Here is a 20,352-nt window from a genome sequence, read left to right as displayed (position 1 = left end):
TTGTCTTCACACAAAGCAGTCATATGAGGGTTTGGGTTTGTACCCAAAAAGTAGTGATCATGTTTGGTTATCATCTTGCATTTTGTGTGTTTGGTATGTGGCATTGCCACTCCATTTTCTCCTTACTTTCTGGAGTAGTTTCTTGTCCTATCAGGGACAATGAGCCAAGTCTCCTTTCCTTCATCTCCTTCATTTTGTATCCTTTCAGACCCAAGGGCCAGTTTGAGTAATAGTAATTGACACATTGATCTAATAGGGCCATCATAATAGGCCTGTTACTGAGCTGGGGAATGGTGCTCGGCATCACCTTAACATGTGCAAGGACTGACATCCCGCCATAATCCATAATGATAATTGTGATTTAGCCTTGCTTTCAACCTACGCCCCAACGTCCCCAGCATCAGGAAATCTTATTACATCTGACCCCGCATTGCCTCCATTAGAACTGGGTCATTTGTTAAAATACTGCAAAAGCAAAACGATTGAACCCTGTGCCATTTTGATTCTATAATAATGGGTTATCATTGTCCCTTTGAATCAATTCAAGTGGCCCATTTTTCGGGATAAAGCTTTGAATTGGATTGATCGGACTCTGATAATGCTGAAATCGATGATGTAGCCACCTGAAAGTAAATTACTGTCGGGCGAATTTTTTGTATTAATATTAATGCCTCTACTCTCGATTTGTAATAGTAACTGTTCTTGCAGTGTGAGGACCTTTTGAAATGTTGACACAGACGTTAACCATCAGGATGCGAAAATAAATCAGGGATTGTTCAAAACTTTTTTTCTGTGGCCCCCTTTTTCTATCTTCTTCAGTAAATAGTCACTGGGACTGAAGGGAGGAACACACTTGTGCTAACATCCAAGGAGTGTCACACACAGTATACGTGCAGTAGTGGGACAGTGTCTTTGTGCCAGGCTTGGGCTAAGAGATCTGAATGGGTCATTGCTGTCCAGACTCTGGCTTGGGAAACATACAATAGTACAACCTTAGTGTGTATCTGTACTTACAAATGTCTGTATGTGTGTGCAAGTGTGTATACACATGTGACACTCTCAATGGGTTTAGCTCATGCCTCAGTCATCAAGATGGTTGTAGGATATTGTTGAAGCAGTTACTTAATCATACACCTCTGGGTGTGTGTTCCTGTCTTTGTCTGCATTAAGAAAAAAGACTTGTGTGTCAAAGTATTGCCTCTGGTGTTAACTAGCGTGTGTGTGTGTGTTAGCAGTGCTGGATTATGGCTTCATCAGTGGCCAGTGGAGTCTGGTTTGTGCCTGTGGTGTTAGCTAAAACTTGGAATCATGGTCTTGTGTCAGTTCAGAGTACCAGATTCTTTAACAGCTGCTCACACAGTTTACAGACAGTGTTCCATTTGACTGTGTTGAAACCATTATTGTAGGTGGAGCCTAAAGGCTTACTATGGCCTGCTGTTTTCTGTAACTGCAGTTATGTGGAAGGATTACCAACATGGGATTTTATGACAAGTCTTTTCAGCCTTTTCTCACAGTCAGACTGGTTATTTCTAAGTTACTGTTACTTTTTCAGCTGTATGATGATATGCATTTTTATTTATTTTTCTGACAATTCATGGCACATAATGACCATCTTTTTTTAGACACTGAAGTGTTCTCATGTATCAGTCTAAGCCACTAAACAAAGAAGCTACCCTAACACTGCAGTATGAGCTACTGAATTTTATCTGATTATAACAGCCAATTACAATAAGTTGCTTCCTCCACATATATCATTAAGTTCATAAGGCTACATTCCTAAATTTGCATCTCTTTTCATTTCATGCCACAGCTGCATCGACACTTATGTGTAAGCAGTAACACTGTCATGTTTTTTTGTACTTCACTGACATACGTGACAGCATTAAAATGTATGTATCTTATATACCTGGGGAGGCAGCTAATATATGCTCAAATGCTCTCAATTACGGGCTGGTTGTTATATCAAGATAGGGTCATGGGAGATGTCATAGGAGGTGTCTAATGCTGAAAACAAATAGGACAGATTTTTACCAAGATATAATTTTGTTTTTTATACATTTTTGACAAAAAATTAGATTGAAATAGACAGCCTTTGAGCATCCTCCATGCCCTTGAAAATAAAGTACAGAGGTATACCTACTCACATTAACTTCTCAGGGTTGTAGTTCATGTGTTGGTTATGACACATTTTGGGACTTAAAAAACAAGTCACAAGCCAGACAAGGTTTTGAACCTCTGATCTAACTTTTGCTCCTTCAGTCGTAGAACCTGTTTCTCCTCATGGACCCTACCAAGAAACCCATCTAACACTATGCAACTCATTTTTCGGACTCTTCAAAGTTCGGCTTTCCATTAGCCGATACATACAGCGCAACTTCCACAAACACCACTCTGCAGACAGTAATACTGTTGGCATTTGTTGCTATATTGAAAGTAAGACTCAATACTTGTAAGGAATGGCAAATACTGCACAAATACTCAATGACAATGTCAGAACACCATGGAATCAAGGTTGAAACAGGTGAGGGGTAAACAGGAAGGGGAAGAAAAAACAAAAAGGACAGGCTGGTTATTCGGTCAATAGGTCCTTCAATAGAAGGAGGGGGTGGCCTGCCCCCCCCAACGGGAACCGAACCCCCCAAAAAATATTTTAAAAATAAAAAATAAAAAATAAAAAATATTTACCTAATTTATTTGCACTTGTTTCATTTCAGCTCAGTGTGAGATTCTCTACTGCATTTTGCTGTCATTTACGGTCGTGTTTCATCTTGGCTGTAAGAGAGGTAATACTCCTGGCTCTACAATACTGATATTGGTATGGTTAGGTCAAAAAGTAAATACAAATGTACACTTAACTTAACTCCATACAATCTTGTGGCATTTAGGGTGTCATCAAACTCAAGGCAAAAGCTACAGAGAACTGAACTGTAAAGACTGAAAAACATGCTTGAGAGATAAGTTAAAATCCTACATATGATACCTTCTCATCTCCACACAACTAGCCAATCGTGCAGGCATGCTTGTTGGATTGTATGGTTTTTAGAAAGTTACAAAAATTGTTTGACACTTTCCCCTAATTCTTTAGGTCGGAAAGGTGTTTGGTGTGGGAATTTCAAATTCTGTCCAACAATCTTACAAGCACTTTGTTTTATGCAGATTTGTAAAATCCAGCCTCAAAGGACTAAATTGTCGGGTGTATCTTCTACTGTAATAGGCCCACACCAATGCAGTCCTTTGTGTTTTTAGCCATGCTTGTGGCGTGGCTCTAGTAATGACAATGTCGGTCAGTCAGTGCAAGACTTTGGTCCAGAATGAACAATTTCAACAACTATTGATTGAATTACCATGACATTTGGTACAGATGTTTATTTTCCGCAAAGAAGGAATTTTGATGAATTTTATAGCCCTTTGACTTTTAATCTAGCAAAACTAATCACATTCCCAGCCTCAGCCGTACTTTTGTCTTTAGTGCTAATTAGCAAATGTTAGCATGCTAACATGCTAAACAAAGATGGGAGACATAGTGAATATTACACCTTCCAAATCATGATGATAATGTTGTTAGTCATTGTGAACATGTTAACATCTTCAAAGCACTGCTGTGTCTATGTATGTATAGCTTCTAGCATTGCTTTACACTCTTAAGTCATTTTCACATCTGAATTCTGGACATTCTCCGCAGTTGCCCTGTCACACATGTAGCACACAACAGGAGACTGTCCATGTTATGACGCATTCACACTTACTGGAAATACTCCGTTTGGTTTAGGCAATGGGTGGTGCCTGGGTAGAGTGTGCAGGAGGCAGGATAGGAACGCTATCAACACGCCCACTCACTTGCTGTGAATTCTCCGGACAATGACTGGCTCTATTCACACATCGGCTCAATCGGACATTGCACGGACTTTGTACTAAGGAGCTCTCAGAGTATAGTCCGTTTTATGTCCGGTTCAACGGATTCGGACATTTACGTTCACACATACAGCTCCTCTGGGTAATCTCTAGGAAAGTTCAGGGTTGCAGTGCATCTGTGAAAGCAGCTTTAGTCTTGTTTTGACATACGCAATTTTTCATGTGAACTAGGCTTTACAACAAATTAAAACCCCTAGCTGGCTGTGACTCACTGAGGCTGGTAAAAACCACACTGCAGAGGTATCACACTTTTTCCCTTTCCTTATCTGTAAGTGCTTCTAGGAACTGGACAATTTTTAGGTCATTTTAGGATGCCTTTGCTGCTCTGTTATACTTTGATATATGTTATGAAATGGACAATTTTCTCCACTGTTTGCCATTGGTACTTCACAAAGTGTGTGCATGTGTCAGAGCTTTGAATGGGAGAAGCAGATGTTTTTCCACCATAAAAAAGAAAAGGAGCAACAGTAATGACTGGGAAGGCAGACAGACCTTGACACAGCAGAGTCGGTTAGTGGAACAGGGTGTGCTGCAGGAATATTCAACATGGCTGAGGTCATCTGTGTCTTATAATGGATGAAAGTCTTCCCATTATGAGCTCGTCATTTGAATAATGTCCAGATTTCCCTCTGGGACTTGGCAATAGCCGTCCGCTGTTTAAACTTGTTATTTCCTAATGGTGTCTTGCACTGGCTCTAGTCAGCAGGAAGGGGTTTCCTCATTGATCAAGTTGTCAGATCAGCCTAACCTTCCTTCCTAACCTAACCATCGCAATCTCTGTATAATCAATGTTAGTCTGCAGCTGTTTTTTTTTTTTTTTTGTTCTTTTACAGTGTCATGTTCCTTTTTTAATTAATAACTCCATTTATGCAAAAATTTTGAGTCATTGTGTTTACAGATAGACTTAGCATACTGTGACCTTCATTGTAATCTTAAGATCCAGCCAGTCCCCCCTGTTTGTCCATGCTAAGACTGATGAAGCATATAATTGCGCTCAGTATGCACAGGCCGACTAAACAGACTGTTGAAAGCACTTAGCCCTATGGCTCAAGAAAAAAAACGAACACCACATTTCATCCCTGCATCCTCAGGCAACACGGCACCACAGGCCTTGCCAAGGGTGACAGAGAGTAGAAGGCCGGTAGAAGCTTTCCTTGTAGACAAAGGAAAGGGGCAAAGGGGACGGGTGGTGGTGGTGGTGGTGGGGGAGCCTTGCTTGATTAAGATTTATGTCTAAATTTCCCTTTGCCATCAGCTGCTGCCTGCTGTTGGATAAGCTCCCTCACGTAACCCTCCTCTTTGCTGTGTTGATAGAAAAGTTTCTAGTGAATGTGTTGCACGACAAAGCATTTACTTTTTGCCCTTCATTTTATTCCCTTTCACTATGTGAACCCTCAGAAGGAGTAGGCCAGTGAGACATGGTGGAAACAAAAACTGTAGGTCTCTCTCCAGGGAGCTGCTGAGAGAAACAGTGTAGAGATGGTTAGAGCAAAATGTGACTTGATGTGCAGTTTATTGGCAAGCGGTTTGATGTTCTCTTTCGACATATCCACAAAAGAAATTTGTTTTGTTATGGTCAGTTGTTTAGTTAACACTGTGTGAATATTTGTTAACTGTAAGAAAATTACTGAAAGAAGAATCAGAAACAGACTTATGAAAACAGAGATCAGCATTGTGGTGATAGGAGTTCTCCTTCAGTCTTCCTGTCCGACAGATAGTAGAAATGAATTATTCACAGAACTGTAGACACACGTAATTTGAATGGAGATAGAAAGTGTGTGACTGACAGTAGGTGGGTCGCAGTTAGGAATGAGAGAGCCATTAGCTATTATGTTGCTGGTGTGCAGACAGCTGTGTAGGGGGGTTGAATCGATTTTTTTAATATGTAAAAGGATTGTATTTAAGTTAAAACAAGGTGTTAAGTTAGTCTCTGAAAATAAATCAGCAAGCAACAAGTGGAGGAAAGCTATTATTGGAAAAGAGTGCAAATGTTTTTTAGATGACACCAGAAGCCCTCTAATATATGATTTCCCCCTAGTTTTACTCTGAGACAAATTCTAAGTGTCAGTGAACATCTTAATATTTAGATTTTATAAACCATCTCTGCTGCTTACTGTTTTAGTTATTTGTGTCATAAAATGTCTGTTTAAGTTATCAGTCATCACAAGTGTCTGTATTGTGCCCTGAAGGTTTATGAATAGTTACTTGAGAACTACAAAAAGTATTTGAAAACTGACTATATGCATTTTTTTTTGTTTTTAGGACAAGCCCTCCTTACTGTTGTGCTGACCTATATTCTCTGCGGACAGGGGAAATGGTCAAATCAATTCAGTTCAAGACACCTATCTATGATCTGCACTGCAACAAACAGTATGTAGGACGAACTGAACTAAATAAAAGTCATGTTTTATGGAATATTGCAAATTTATTTTTGCTGGATTAATGGGCTGTTTTCTCCTTCCTCCAGTATTCTTGTTGTGAGCCTACAAGAGAAGATTGCAGCATTTGACAGCTGCACCTTCACCAAGAAGTTCTTTGTCACAAGTAAGGAAGACATCTGAGACTTTAAGACTTATGGAGTCGGATTTTTAATCATATTATATAGAAAGTTTCTCAGCAAACCACAGTTCATGTGCACCCTACAGTTATAAAATAATTTATGTTGCAGTATGATAAAGATTTGGAGGAGCATCTTTTGTGTCTATGATTTTCAGTGTTATTTTTTTTTTTTAATTATTGAGGGTATTTAACCCCTGTTAAATTTTCTAATCTGCCACTTAGTTCCTGGCAAGAAAAGGAGGAAAGTTTTGTTAAGATGCAGAAGAAGATGAGTTGTTATTTAGATCAAAGTTAGATTTTATGTAGATTGTCATCACATGTGAAATGTTAATACTTCATTGCCAAAGGAAACATGTATTTGTGAAATGGTGGGCCAAACCCCTGGTGTTCTGTACCATATGCAGTAGTGCAAACAAACAGTGTCTGTTGCGTAAGTTAACACTAACACTGCCAAACATGATCAGTGACTCTGTCAAGTTGGCATCACACAAGCCAAACAAACACAAAGCAGATCATTGGTTATAATACAACCAGCCACCAAGGCCTGCTGTAGGGCAGTACTCTCTGCCCTACAGTGCTCACTAGCTTTGTGTTGTGACTAAACGACTTTTGTCGAAATATGATGTGAAAGCTCAACACAGGAAATTGTTTACAACACAGCACTCGCATCCTCCTGGCTGTACCTGCCATGTCTGCTGAAGGATGCTGTGAACCAAAGGCCAGACTGTATTACAAGGCCATTGCTGTCCACTTAAGTCATTGACTGGAGTAAACTGACCTTACTGGCTGCCTTTAATGTGTCTCCTTTTTGTCTGCCTGCAGTCCTTATCAGTGTCTGGGCCACAGGAAACCAAACATGCTCAATAGTTATTAATCGTTTCTAAATGCACGGGCCTCCTCTTCATAACGTTGTTTGGTCTGTTTGGGCCTTAAAAGCAGTAAACAAAGGATTCTGTGATGTGCAGAGCTCTGCGTTGGATGAGCGATTCTACTGTTGTATGTTCACTTCTCAAGGGATGTAATGGTGGAGATGTCATGTTTTTATGAGCACTTAAGGCTTGTCCCATGTTTATGTTCTTGCATAGCATTGAAGTGGTGTGTGTTGTGGGGTGTGGGACTCAGTCACAACCAGCAGATTTTCTTTTTCTGTTCATCTTGATTCCACAGACTTGTCTAGCTTTACTGATGAAACAACACCCAATAATCATGGTTTGGTACCTACCATGTTTTGGTACAGTACATCCTTGTATTGTGGCTGCTGGTTGTATTAGTTCCATGTAATATTAATAATAATTACTGTGATTTCTTTGAAGCAACGTAATTATTGCCACTGCTCTAACTTTTCTTTTCATCCTTTTATTTTCAAACAAACACAATATCCACTTTGCACACGCATTTCATACTTACAAAATTGTCATACACATTTCCTATCTTACAAAATCTAACTGTCTGTGTGACACGACTTTTTGAGCTATGAGCTTCAAATAAAAGTGAGTGATGCAAGTCTTCTATTGACTCAGCTGTTATCAGAGTTCAAGAATTTCTTAGCAAAACAGAAAAGAAGGGGGCACTTTTTAAATAAGGAGCTTCTGCTAGTCATCTGGGGCCATAAGACATAATTGTTATCACACTTAACGGTGGTCACAGAATATAGTGTAGAATTACTGGAAATGCCACTTTGTGCTCTTTGTAGATTTCAAGGGCTCTCTCTAAATTGAATCACTTTTGTACAAGTTGGTTGATGAAGATAATCTTACCACTGACCTTCCCCAATACACTGGCCTTAAATTTGGAGCTGGATGATTTGATAACTCTAAGCTTCTCAACTAATTAAATTCCTGATTTTCTTTAGCTGAATCATGGAAGTGTGGCCTTAAACTACCTCAAGCTAAAAACATTTAGTGTAATGTCCAGACATTGCAGCCATCTTTCCAGTGTACTTGACCTTTAGACCTGGATATTAACTGAGCTGCTGGCAAGGCTTTGTTCATATACACAAATTTTTGACTGTGTAGGATAGTGAACGACTTGTACTTTATACTCGTATTTTCTTGTGCAGATCTGCTCTCTTGTGTTCACATTTTGTAGTCATCACTCTGCTCAAATGTGTTTATTCATTTAATTTCATATTCATTGCATTTTGTTTGGACAGTATGACTTTGTCTTACTGTCTGTTATGTGTTTCATGTTGATCATCAAGTGCATGATGGTGGAAAATGAGGATTTTGTTAGTGAGAAACGCTGTTGGCTTGTTGGTGTGCCAGGCCTGTTCAATTATAAGAGAAACACTGTATATTGTAGGGCCCTGATGTACAGATTATGAAAGAAAAGGCAGTTACTATTTTGGTATTTTTGGTAGGTTTTGTTTCTGACCTAAAGAAACACTTAGCACATTTGAAAAATGGAAATTTAAACATGGAATATCAGAATATGAGGATCAGCAATGGCCATCTTCACAAAGATCTTTTAGGATACGGCATTCAGAAGCCTGAACCCTGCCTTCCTTTCCTTTGATCCCACACGCCATGTCTGTTTCCTCTCCCCACTCAGCTCCCTGCTCTCTTGCTCTCCACCCAGGATGTCAAACACATGTTATCTCACCGCCTGGGCTCCCCTTAGCCTGGGAGAGGCACAAAAGGCCTCTCTGGCACTACCAACAACTCTTGTGGCTTACCTCAATATCCCCCCACCCCACCGATCCCACCCTTCAACACAGCACACTACATTAGTGTCTGCCTCCACCACACACACTACACACGTGTGTGTGTGTGTGTGTGTGTGTGTGTGTGTGAGAGAGAGAGAGAGAGAGAGAGAGACGGGGGTCCATGGATCAACATTTTGTAGCTCGTATGTTTAGGCATGCAGGAGCTCAGTTTTGGTGTTAGTCATAGATTGCTCTATGTCCTTTTTTTGTCTTGTAGTTGTTTACCTCCACATCTGTTTAAGTGGGAAGAGAAAAATACTTTCTTATAATGTCCAAGACATTTATCTGTTTGTGAACAGAGGGTTTTGTTTGTCATTTAGGGTTATTAGTTGCTATTTTTATACCTGCTGATAGCGCAGTGTTTGTGTGTGAATGTTTACATGGATTTGTGTGTGTGTGTCCACAGGGATTATTGTGCTGGTCAATCAGCAGAGGAGCCATCTTCAATTTATTGGGCACCACAGTCTCCATTAGTTCATACTGTTCACACACATGTACAGATACGTCATCCTCATTAGACTCCCATTTATCTTCCCAAACAAGAGACTCCCCATAAACACATTAATGGTTTAAGATAGTTAAGGACACTCTCCAGGCAGGAGGTTTATGAAAATCCCTGCAAATGTCTTTGCTTTTGGTACTTGCAAACTTTCCATAAGGTTATTTACCAAAATGTGTATCATTTTTTTATTACCTCTGCCGAGAAGGTTATGCTTCAAGACGTCTGTTTGTTGTTTTATTTATTTGTCAACAGGATTATGCAAAAAGTTCTGAACCGATTTGCACCAAAGTTGGTGGAGGGATGGGGCATGGGCCAGGGAGGAACCCATTCAGTTTGGGTGTGGATCCAGTCAAAGGGCCGAATCCAGGATTCTTTTTTTTTTTTATATACTTTCCTTAACATTGTGAGATAGGGCATTTTTTTGCCTTGGTGGAGGTATGCGCTCTACTGAGTGCCAGTCTAGTTTCTATTGTGATTATCATTGTTGCCCCTGTTAGTATGGCTGTCTTTGTGTCTTTTCAGGCTGCTATCCCTGCCCTGGCCCCAGCCTCAATCCAATATCTCTGGGAAGCCGCTGGCTAGCCTACGCTGAGAACAAGGTAGTCTACACACACATAACACACGCTCATCCAGTGTGGCAATGCCTTATCAGAAAACCGACATATTTACAATCCAAAAAATGCACTTTTATCTATTTTCTGCCTCTTTAATCTCTCTGGATAAACAACTCATTCCAAGAAGAGACCACTAGAGATGATAACATTTTGAAAATCAACAGATGCACAGGAGTTTTCTGTTCTCTTCTGTTTAATGGGATTGTTAAGTATTTACAAAAACCAGAATGTTATATTGTGCACTCTGCAATACATTTAATGCATAATAGTGTTTTAGTGCTGGCCCACTCAAGTAATTGACAGATGGGGCCACTGTTTATGTGACTGCCTAAAGATTTCCAGAAATGTAAAAATGTAGTTTTGTGAACAGTAAGAGTAATACTGGGACAGAACCATTCAAGAGATATTGTATTTGAAATTTAATCAGTGTAGATTGGCTGTTTGGTTGTGCAATTTTTCTTTGAAAGCAAAACCAATTGCCTCCACAGAGTGAACAGGGGAACCTTTTGGATGTCTGAAATCTGAGTTAATTTCAAAAATTCTTTCTCTTCATACAACTTTTGTAGACGTAACACTGTATGTCTTGTATTTATTTGTAAATCTTGGTGTTTTTGCAGTTGATAAGATGTCACCAATCTCGTGGAGGAGCTTGCGGTGACAATGCACAGTCCTATACAGCTACAGTGATAAATGCTGCCAAAGTAAGTGACAATACGTAGACATATTTACCTGTTTTTCTGTTATATTGTTGACTATCCATCGGGTCATTCCATTTCAAATCAACAGAGGCCTCCCAGCTGACTGTCTTGGATTTGCTTCATACTTCTTGTAAATAATGTCATCATACCCAACCACTAGTGTGCAAAGTTTTCGGCTTGTATTTTCTTTACTTTCTGAGATATGGAGGCTTTAAAAAAGGGGTTGTGGCCCTAATAAACAAAGTGTTGCTTAAAAATTGCAATGTTCCATAAGTCATTGCTTTTGAACTACTTGTGCTAAATGCTTGAAATTTTCAGGGATTGCTCTACACTATTAGATGTCTTTAAATTCTAAAATGGTGGGCCTAAAGGGGCATATTTCCCAAGTTATGGCTTGCTGAAAGTTGTAGTAAAAACATTTATTATATTAAAAAAATATATATATTAAAAAAAGTTTCCATTCCCTAAAGATTTTTCTCGTAACTTTCTGTTAGCTGGGAATGGTACAGAAAAATTCTGGTTTGATGCATACCTTGTTTTGTGATCACAGTTTGCTATGTGTAGAGTACAGCAGGAGACACAAAAGAAAAGCAGAAGATATTTTGAGAAATGTAAATATCAAATGGTGGCTCATTAGTTAAAATTCCTACTGTGAAAGGTGAGACACTCGAACGTGCCATAAAATCACTAATGTGAATATGTCAGTAATGCTCCATTGTTAATATAAAACACTCTAACCTTTATATTTTCAAATTGTAAAATAACAATTTTCCATTTAGACACAAGCAGCATTTTTGAATTGACTTAAACTCATAATTTGAGACAGAAGTGCAGTTATAGGTTTCCACATTTAGTTCAACAATTTGTGTTTATACTCAGTCAAGATTCATTCTATTATTAAGTTTTACACAGTTAAGTAGCTCTTTTTAGCCCCGGAGGTTCATTTATCAGTTTAGAGCAACTGATGGGGTAGTTGATAATTCTTGGATGACTGTAGCTTTAGTTCTTTATATTGAGCAGGCACGAGGAACTGACTGAAATATATACTGTATGTGAAGCCTCAAGGCCTTTAATAGATGCACTGAAGTGATGACATTGCAATGGTTTTATATGTTTGATTGTTTGTGTTTCCAGAGACAGGCCCAACTTTGTTTGAAACGTCATCACGTACCAAACTGCTTTTTAGTGATACACAGATCTAAGTGACATGGGAGGCTCTTCTGTGTGGCGTTAATATTGTCTGTTAATTAAAACTCATTGACTCTCAAACCATGCATCCTAAACTGCAACCCAAAATTACTATAATTAAAAAAATAGTACAAAGAGCTAACGTGAAATCCAAAGAAATTTGATTTGAATCTAAAGTCACAACTCGCATTGATTGTCTTTTGGTTTGCTTTAGCATTTCTAATTGAGCCTTTGCCAAGTCCCGCCCCTTTGTTGTTAGCCTCTGCTAGTGTTAATTTGTCAGAACCCACACTGAAATAATATTATCCAATTTTTGGAAAAAGGAAAAAGCTATTTCAGAGAGAAGCAGACAGAAGTGTTCACATTATGTGTTTGAGGGATATATCCAGAATGTAAAACTTACTCAGCTGCAAAAACGTGTTAAAAAGCTAAAGATGGAAGCTAAAGCCTACAGATCACAATGGAAAAGTGAACCACATCAACTGGCAAACGAGACATAAGACTATGATTAGGAGCAACACTGTTCCTGTAAAGGAGGGTAGGTTCAGTATTAACATCATTAAAAAGCAAAAGCAATGTGTATACAATAAGTATACCTTCAGTAGCTAGCATAGCATAGAAGTGCTAGTTAATGATTGATGTGCTGTACTCTGCTAATGTTAGCACCACAGGTTTTTGTGTCCATCTGATTGGACTTACTTTGATCGGTATCACTATTACGCATGCCCAAGGCACAAAATTTAACCTTGACTAACTCGAAATCCACAAAACCAGCTTGAAAATGACGAAAATCCAAACGATTGCATGAGAGTCTATGGTGCACAGACGTATAGTTGTCATCTGTTAAATCCTCTGAGGTGGCCAGTGCTATGCGATGATTGGCCATTGTGCGCTTGAGGGGTGGGACATAGCAAAGGGTCAATTTTTGGTTTGTGATTCATAGCTTTTCATTTGCACTTCTCAGTTTTTCTTTGCATTTCTCACTTTGTCTTTGCGCGTCTCAGTTTTTCTGAGTTTGGTCATTATGGTCATGATGGCCTGCTGAGTAGAAAAAATAAAACTGCATCAAATGTAATATTACAAATGTACAGAGACCATAGGTCACTGGTCTTTGAAAAGCACAAAAACAAAAACAATGTTGTATTCCTTGTAATTAAGCTGTATTCATGTCAGTTTTTTAAAATTTTAACAGATTTAACCAGCATCTCAGCACATTACAAGAGTTATAGTTTGCCTCGTTGGCATGTAGTGTTAGCATTAATGAGCTGCAATCCAATCACCTCTGGATGTCTGACAAAACAGACTTGAAGGGATTGAATGGAGATTTTAACCACCTGAGACTCTCTGCCCCAGTGCTCAACACATTAGCTTTCATCAACAGTTGTTTTGATATTTTAAGAAGAGAGGAACATGGAAAGATTTTTCCATTGATTAGACGTTTTAGTGTGGCTTAAGATCTTTACCAAAATGGCACATGAACACGTAGTGTTAAACAGTGTTTCCAGATTTAGCTGGTTTAGCGTGGATGGATCGTACAAGCTAACAAACAAACTAGCTTGTGTACACTCACATAAACGCCAAAATATGCAATATGTAGCATAAAGACAAACCGAGAAGCACAAGACACTTTTGAGAAATTTTTAAGAAACACAAACAAAAAGACAATGCAAGCTGAGATTTTTAGATGCAAATCTCATTTCTTTGCATTTCTCATTGTTGATCTCATATATTTGAATGACAGTAATTTTTGGTTGCAGCTTATGTTGGCTGGGTTGCGATTCCAAATTGCTCTGTGGTTTTGTTAATGGACAAAAGGAACCCCATAGTTCCAGCTCTCAGCTGCATTTACCATGCCAATGACACTTGTGATATGAGCTATACATCCAGGGGCTAAGTATAGTTAGCCCGTCGACTAGCATGATTCAGCTAACAGCAAGACAAGATAATAACTGACCAACTGCAAAAGCTGTCTGGGTGGAACTTGCCCTTAAGAATTTATATTATTCATATGGAAAAACATAGTGTATGAAACTAATTTTACCGAAATTATTCGCTTCACAGGGTGTACTGAACTCAAGATGCTAACCAAACCAAATGTACTTCACTGAACAATTAGGGATGAAAACATGTACTGTTACACCCCCACTTTCTATTAGTTAAAGAACATAAAGAGCAGTCTTTTCTGCCCAAGGACCCTGCTGTTTGCTGTAAACTCAGGTGTGCAGACAACTTGCTTTTCGGCGAATGTTGCTTTTTTCATGTCAATTTGGGTGACTTGTGTGAATCGTTGGCAGGGGGGAGAAAAATTCATTAGGCACTGGTGTAGACATGTAGCTAAAATGGACGTACCTTACTTTTGGTGTAGTTAAATGAAATGCTTGTTATAGTAGCCTAATTATGATGCTTGTGAAGGGGGCAAATGCCAAGAAACCTTAAGAACCTCCTTGTATTTTTACCGGATATCAATGCACATACAAATTTGGGGAAAACATGTTGAGATTGCAACACAGTCTTTAATTATGTGAGGACAAAAAACTTTGATACTACAGTGTGCACCTAAAAGAACCTACAGTAAACTGTTTTTTCATTTTAAAACCTATCCTCAATTATTTCTAACCACAGAAGGACCACTGTAGTTTGAATTTGTCTTAGAAGTTTGGAAATGAGTTGTCACTTTCTGGCTGAAGTCTATCAGGAGGTCCTCTGGACTGTCTTAAGCTATTGCTCAGATAAAAAAAAAGCACATAATACAGTATTTTAGGGTCTGCATACACCATCTGTAAATGTGCTGACATTGGATCCACCTGGCTCGCCTGGCTAACTGGTGCTGAGCTTATGAGACACTTCATCAACCTGCCTATCTGTTTTTTTAACCACTCTAATCTGTTTCTCTCCAATGGTCTTGTTTCACTCATCTCCACAGGGGAGTGACACTAAGATGGCTCACTAATAGCCAACAGAGACCTTTGATACCAGATGACTTTCATTCCTGGTCTGATTTAGCTGCTTGCAAACACGTGCTAACTAGCTAGCTCCTCATATGGTTCTAGTCCTTTCCTCCATTCAGTGCCAGAGGAAGGGCTATTTGATTTACACAGAGCAAGTGTATCCCTTCCCTACTTAATGAATACTAATAGCTACAGTGAGAGAAGTCTTGTTAGCAGGCTAAGACCAAAGTGTCACTAACAGATTAGTGCCATGGTAAGGGGTAGACAGTAGTGGGGGGGTATTGATATGCAGACAGGCAGTCTGCTTGCCTTCCCTCTCCTCATTTAGGACCATATATCTCAATATGGATGACAAGGTATCTCCTTCTGGCTTGTGGCGCGACACGCTGGCTCTTAGTGCTGACATCCAGACACATGAAAAAACGTGGGGTGGGGGGTGGGTCGCATTAAATTGTAATCGTTTTTGTTTATAAGAAGGATAAATGAGAGAGAGCACAGCTCTGGCCAACTGGACTCCCTGTTCCAAATCTGCTCACTCTAAATCTCATCAATCCTGTTGCCTATCACTCCTGGGTGTATGATTGAGAAAGCTCTTTCACATAAATTAGGTTGTAATTTGTTTAGATTGCGACATCAGGCCATAATTGTGTGTGTGTGTGAGTGTTCATGTGTTTTTCAGACATCATCTGCCTCCAGACTCCCCCTCTCCCCCGGCAGATCAATAGACCCTGTTTGGACTGCCACTAAGAACTCCACAACAGCAGTGATTAGAAAACACATTAGTGTTGATCAATTAGGAGCCAAACGCCTCACTTAATAATTGATGCCTCTTGTTGAATTTTACACATACACACAGATGCAGGTGTACACACACACACACACACACACACACACACAGGCAGCAGACACTGTAAGTGTGCCTGGCCAAGTGGCAAAGACAGACAGTGGGTGATCTTCAGACCCAACAAATGCGAGGCGCCATGCTATATTGACAGGGCCGCCTAGTCTGAATGCCTGATTAGGCTCTCCGGGGGCCCCTTTGGCGCTTACACACACAAAGACACACAGTCACATGCATTGGACTCCATTAGCTGAAGACAGTGTAGTAGGTGAGATAGACTCCACTTAAGCAGCACTATCCATTTCCCTCAATCAAGCCACAGAGGTGTGTTTGAGCCAGACACCCTGGCTGGGCCTTAAACGGACACAGAGGAGCCTCACACACACATGCATAAACATGGGTGTCTCATGTGGCTACAGTACTACAAGTCATCAGCACTACAAGTTATCAGCAGGCATCACATGAACATGCTGCATGCACACACAGACACAGACACAGCATTGCATATTAACCCATGGCCCCTGCAGCTCTCCTGCTCACATTCAGTGCCAGCAAATGTTTCAAACGATGTGAAATACAAAATACAGTATATCACATGCATTCATAATATATTACTTGGGTTATATATTATATCAGGTGTTGAATTTTTAAGCACAAATCTAATCTATTTTCTTTGTTCTTCCAGACTTTAAAGACAGGTCTGACAATGGTGGGTAAAGTTGTCACCCAGTTGGCAGGTACCCTACCAGCAGGCTCTCCAGATGAGGAGAGCACAACTCACAGCACGAGTCGCCGTAGCCCCCACAACCCCGGTGTAGTGACCATCATCGACACACAAAATGTTGGCGAAGGACAGGTTAGTCAAGTATTTGTGCTTTTGCTTGGTATTGTTAATAATTTAATAATACGGCATTTGTACACTGTGATTATACTTTGAAATTTGTCATGGACAACAGATTGTTAAGCCTTTATGGACACTAAGACAGCATGAAGGCATCTCAGCATGGGGTGTCATTGAAAAGTCATGGAATTTTTTTTTCAAGGCAACAGTGAGAACCCTGTCACTCATGATATAGCAATTCATATAATATCAGTGTTATACACAATACAGCAGTCTACATGCATTATATGACACTTTACAGTAAAATTGTACACAGTAAACTATTTATTAATTTCTTTAATACTTGACTGTGGGTATTATTGGCAGGGTGGATCAAATTGTTTTTCAATTTTTTGTCTTTTCTTGGCAAATTAAATGTAAGTAGTGCAGACTTGTGCATGTTGTAGTGTGTAAAATAATTTAAGGCACAAAATTGAAATGTGCAACATGGTCATGTAAACCATTTTAGTACTGTTGGATTTAACAGCATATAGATATGTTGTAGTGTTTGTAAGTGTGCAAATTTGTGTCAATTCTTTTAATTCAAAATTTCAAAGCTGGGAGATAAAGTTCTTTTTATTGAGTTCACGACCTTGCTTTTTGTTTTTAAATCTGAAATGCTTTCAGCAACTACTGCCGTAGAAAAGGGGAAGACAAGGGAAGACGTAAAGCAGAATATACAGATTTAAGAAAAAAAAAACACTTGAAAGCAATATTTGACTGTGTATTGAGGAAGAAAATATATGCAGTACCGTTCAAGCATTACACCAAAGTAAATAAATGTCAACCAGATTCAGGCCAGTAAGTCGATAAGTTACAGCAGTCCAAACTAGGTGTTAAAGTACAGAAAATGGGTCATACTTTCTAGGGGGTTTAGTGGTCATACTTTCAGGGTTTACCATCGCCAAATTAGTCTCAAAAGTGACTGATAAATGGACCTCAACAAATCCTTCAGCTGGGATGGAGGCCGCACTTGGCAGATGAACATGGGAGACGTTGGGTGGTTTGGGCCATTACAAGCAGTCCACTGTCTGACAGTGAATTTTTCTGATTTTACTGTTTTGATTTAAATCAACTGATTTCTGAGCAAAGAATGTATTACACTGTTGCCTGCATGGACTATAACAGTGGGCAGTCACTGCATCTGTAGTGAGGTACTAAGAAACATCAGCACTGGACTATTGAAGACTGTAGAAAGGTTGTCTGGTCTGATGGATTTGATTGTAGCTTAAAGAAATAATGTACATGAAGTAGGTCTTTAAATTATACCATAATAGGTTCAGCTATTCATGTTCCCCCAATGAATTGGGTACTTTAATCAATATATAACTCGCCATTAGTGTGCACGAATCATCTAGAAACTCTCAAGGAACTTTAAGATGAACTTCAGCAAAGTATCTATAGAAAAAAAACATCTTTAGCATGATGAACTGGCATAACTGTAATTGATATTAACATTGGAACACTACTCAGTGTACAGATAGGTGACAAGGAAAAACCTGAAACAAATGTTAACATAGAGCACATGGGCTTACTGAATGGTTTGATGAATATGAAAATTATGTGAGTCATATGCTATGGCCTTTGCTCTTCATCAGATCTCAGTCCAACTGAACACCTATGGGAGATTCTGGAGCATCATGTAACATAACGCTCTCCACCACCATCATCAAAACACCAAATAAGGGAATATCTTTTGGAAGAATGCTACTCCAGTAGAGTTACATAGACATTGTGGTTCAGATTAGGATAGTTGTATGTTAGTACAATATTACTAATTCATACTATATATGTTAGGTTATATTTTCAGTATTTCATCTTCATGCAAAGTTACACTATGTGAAATATGTGATGGGCCTAGTCCTTGAGTTTCACTATGACTCTTGAATGGTAGGGAAAGATGGATTACATTCTTGAAAACTTGACAGCCCCCCTCACTGCATCCCAGCACAAACTCAGACTAAAACTGGTCTGAGCTCACTCAGTGTTCCCTTTTTGGATCCTGCTTGCTGGTTAACTAGAAACTGTTACCAGTTAACCATACTTGTTTAACTGAATGCCAGATTTACAGGCTAACTGTCTAAATGCTAATATTTCCCCCCAACTGGTCCATAAGTATTTGGACAGTGACAAAATTTTCATAATTTTGCCTCTGTACACCAACACAATGGATTTGAGCCATTAAGATGTGATTAAAGTGTAGACTTTCAGCTTTAATTCATTCGGATTTAACAAAAATATTGCATTAAGCATTCTATAATTAGTCTTTTTTTATACAAAGTCCCTCATTTTCTGATGCTCAAAAGTGATTGGTTAAACCAACATAATTATAAATATAAGTATTATTTTAATACTCGGATGAAAATCCTTTGCAGTCATTTACTGCCTGATTTCTGGAACCCACGGAAATCGCCAAATACTGAGTTTCTTCCCTTGAGACGCTTTGCCAGGCCTTTACTGCAGGAACCTTCAGTTGCTGCTTGTTTGTGAGTCTTTCAGTTTTGTCTTCAGTAAGTGAAAAGCCTGCTCAGTAGGGTTGAGATCAGGTGACTGCCTTGGCCATTGAAGAATATTACTTTTCTTTGCCTGGAGAATTTCTTGGGTGGCTTTCACAGTATGTTTTGGGTTATTATCCATCTGTACTGTGAAACACCGTCCTATTAGTTTTGCAGTATTTGGCTGAATCTGAACTTGAATCAGTATTCACATCATCAATAAAAACCAGTGACCCAGTTCCATTGGCACCTATACATACCCCTGCCATAACTCTGCCTCTGGAATCAGCTCCAGACCTTTAATCTGCTTAATTTGTCATAAAATAATGAATGAACAGGCCACACTGGGAGAGGCATTTGTCCAATTACTTTTGAGCCTCCCAAAATGAGAAACTATGTATAAAAATGGCTGTAATTCCTAGACACTAATGCGATATATTTGTTAAACCCCTTAAATTGAAGCTGAAAGTCTACACTTCAATCACATCTAAGGGTTTCGTTTCGTTTTTATCTATTGTAGTGGTGTACAAGTGCAAAATTACAAAAATTGTGTCACTGTCAAAATACTTATGGACCTAACTGTATACATAATGCATGGATACACACACACACACACCAAATATTAAATCGGTATCAATTTGTTCTTGGCTTTTTCCCCCTCTGGTCTTGTCATGTGTGACCCAGATAAACATACCTTTGGCCTCTGAGGCTTGGTGGGAAACAGGAAAATCTCCAAGGTTGGCTTTTTTTTTCTGTGGCTTTGACACACTCAGACTCATTTACCTCACTCTGCACAACTCGCTGAAAGGTGTGACTTAGGTTTTCTGCATATTTTAACAGCCAAGCTTTTAGCAGCCCCGGTAGGAGAGACGCTCTGTAAACAGTCAGCTGTTGGTCTGCTGTTGGGCAGTAACGTCTCACAAAGCTCAAGAGTGCACCATGTGTCAAACTAGACATACAGTTCTGAGCAAAAATGTTACACAGTAAAAGTAAAGTAAGGATGCTTTCAAA

The 20,352-nt window shown here is 39.3% G+C and overlaps 1 protein-coding gene across 5 annotated transcripts in view; it reads left to right on the top strand.

The window, feature by feature from the left end:
* Positions 1-20,352, top strand: part of bcas3 (BCAS3 microtubule associated cell migration factor) — a 391,310-nt gene that overhangs the window by 35,398 nt on the left and 335,560 nt on the right. For 4 of the 5 annotated variants that reach the window (XM_040130737.1, XM_040130738.1, XM_040130736.1 and 1 more), the window contains exons 8-12: positions 6,175-6,282; positions 6,380-6,456; positions 10,200-10,276; positions 10,909-10,992; positions 16,652-16,822. In XM_040130737.1, coding sequence (XP_039986671.1) covers positions 6,175-6,282; positions 6,380-6,456; positions 10,200-10,276; positions 10,909-10,992; positions 16,652-16,822 — 517 coding nt within the window. Of the gene's footprint in view, positions 1-4,055; positions 4,153-6,174; positions 6,283-6,379; positions 6,457-10,199; positions 10,277-10,908; positions 10,993-16,651; positions 16,823-20,352 lie in introns of those variants that run through there. The other variant, XM_040130741.1, reaches the window with a different exon arrangement.

This window comes from Xiphias gladius, chromosome 7 (assembly GCF_016859285.1).
Source record: "Xiphias gladius isolate SHS-SW01 ecotype Sanya breed wild chromosome 7, ASM1685928v1, whole genome shotgun sequence".
NCBI lineage: Eukaryota > Metazoa > Chordata > Actinopteri > Istiophoriformes > Xiphiidae > Xiphias > Xiphias gladius.
Note: the sequence above shows the minus strand (reverse complement) of the source record. Positions and strands in the feature narration are given on the sequence as shown.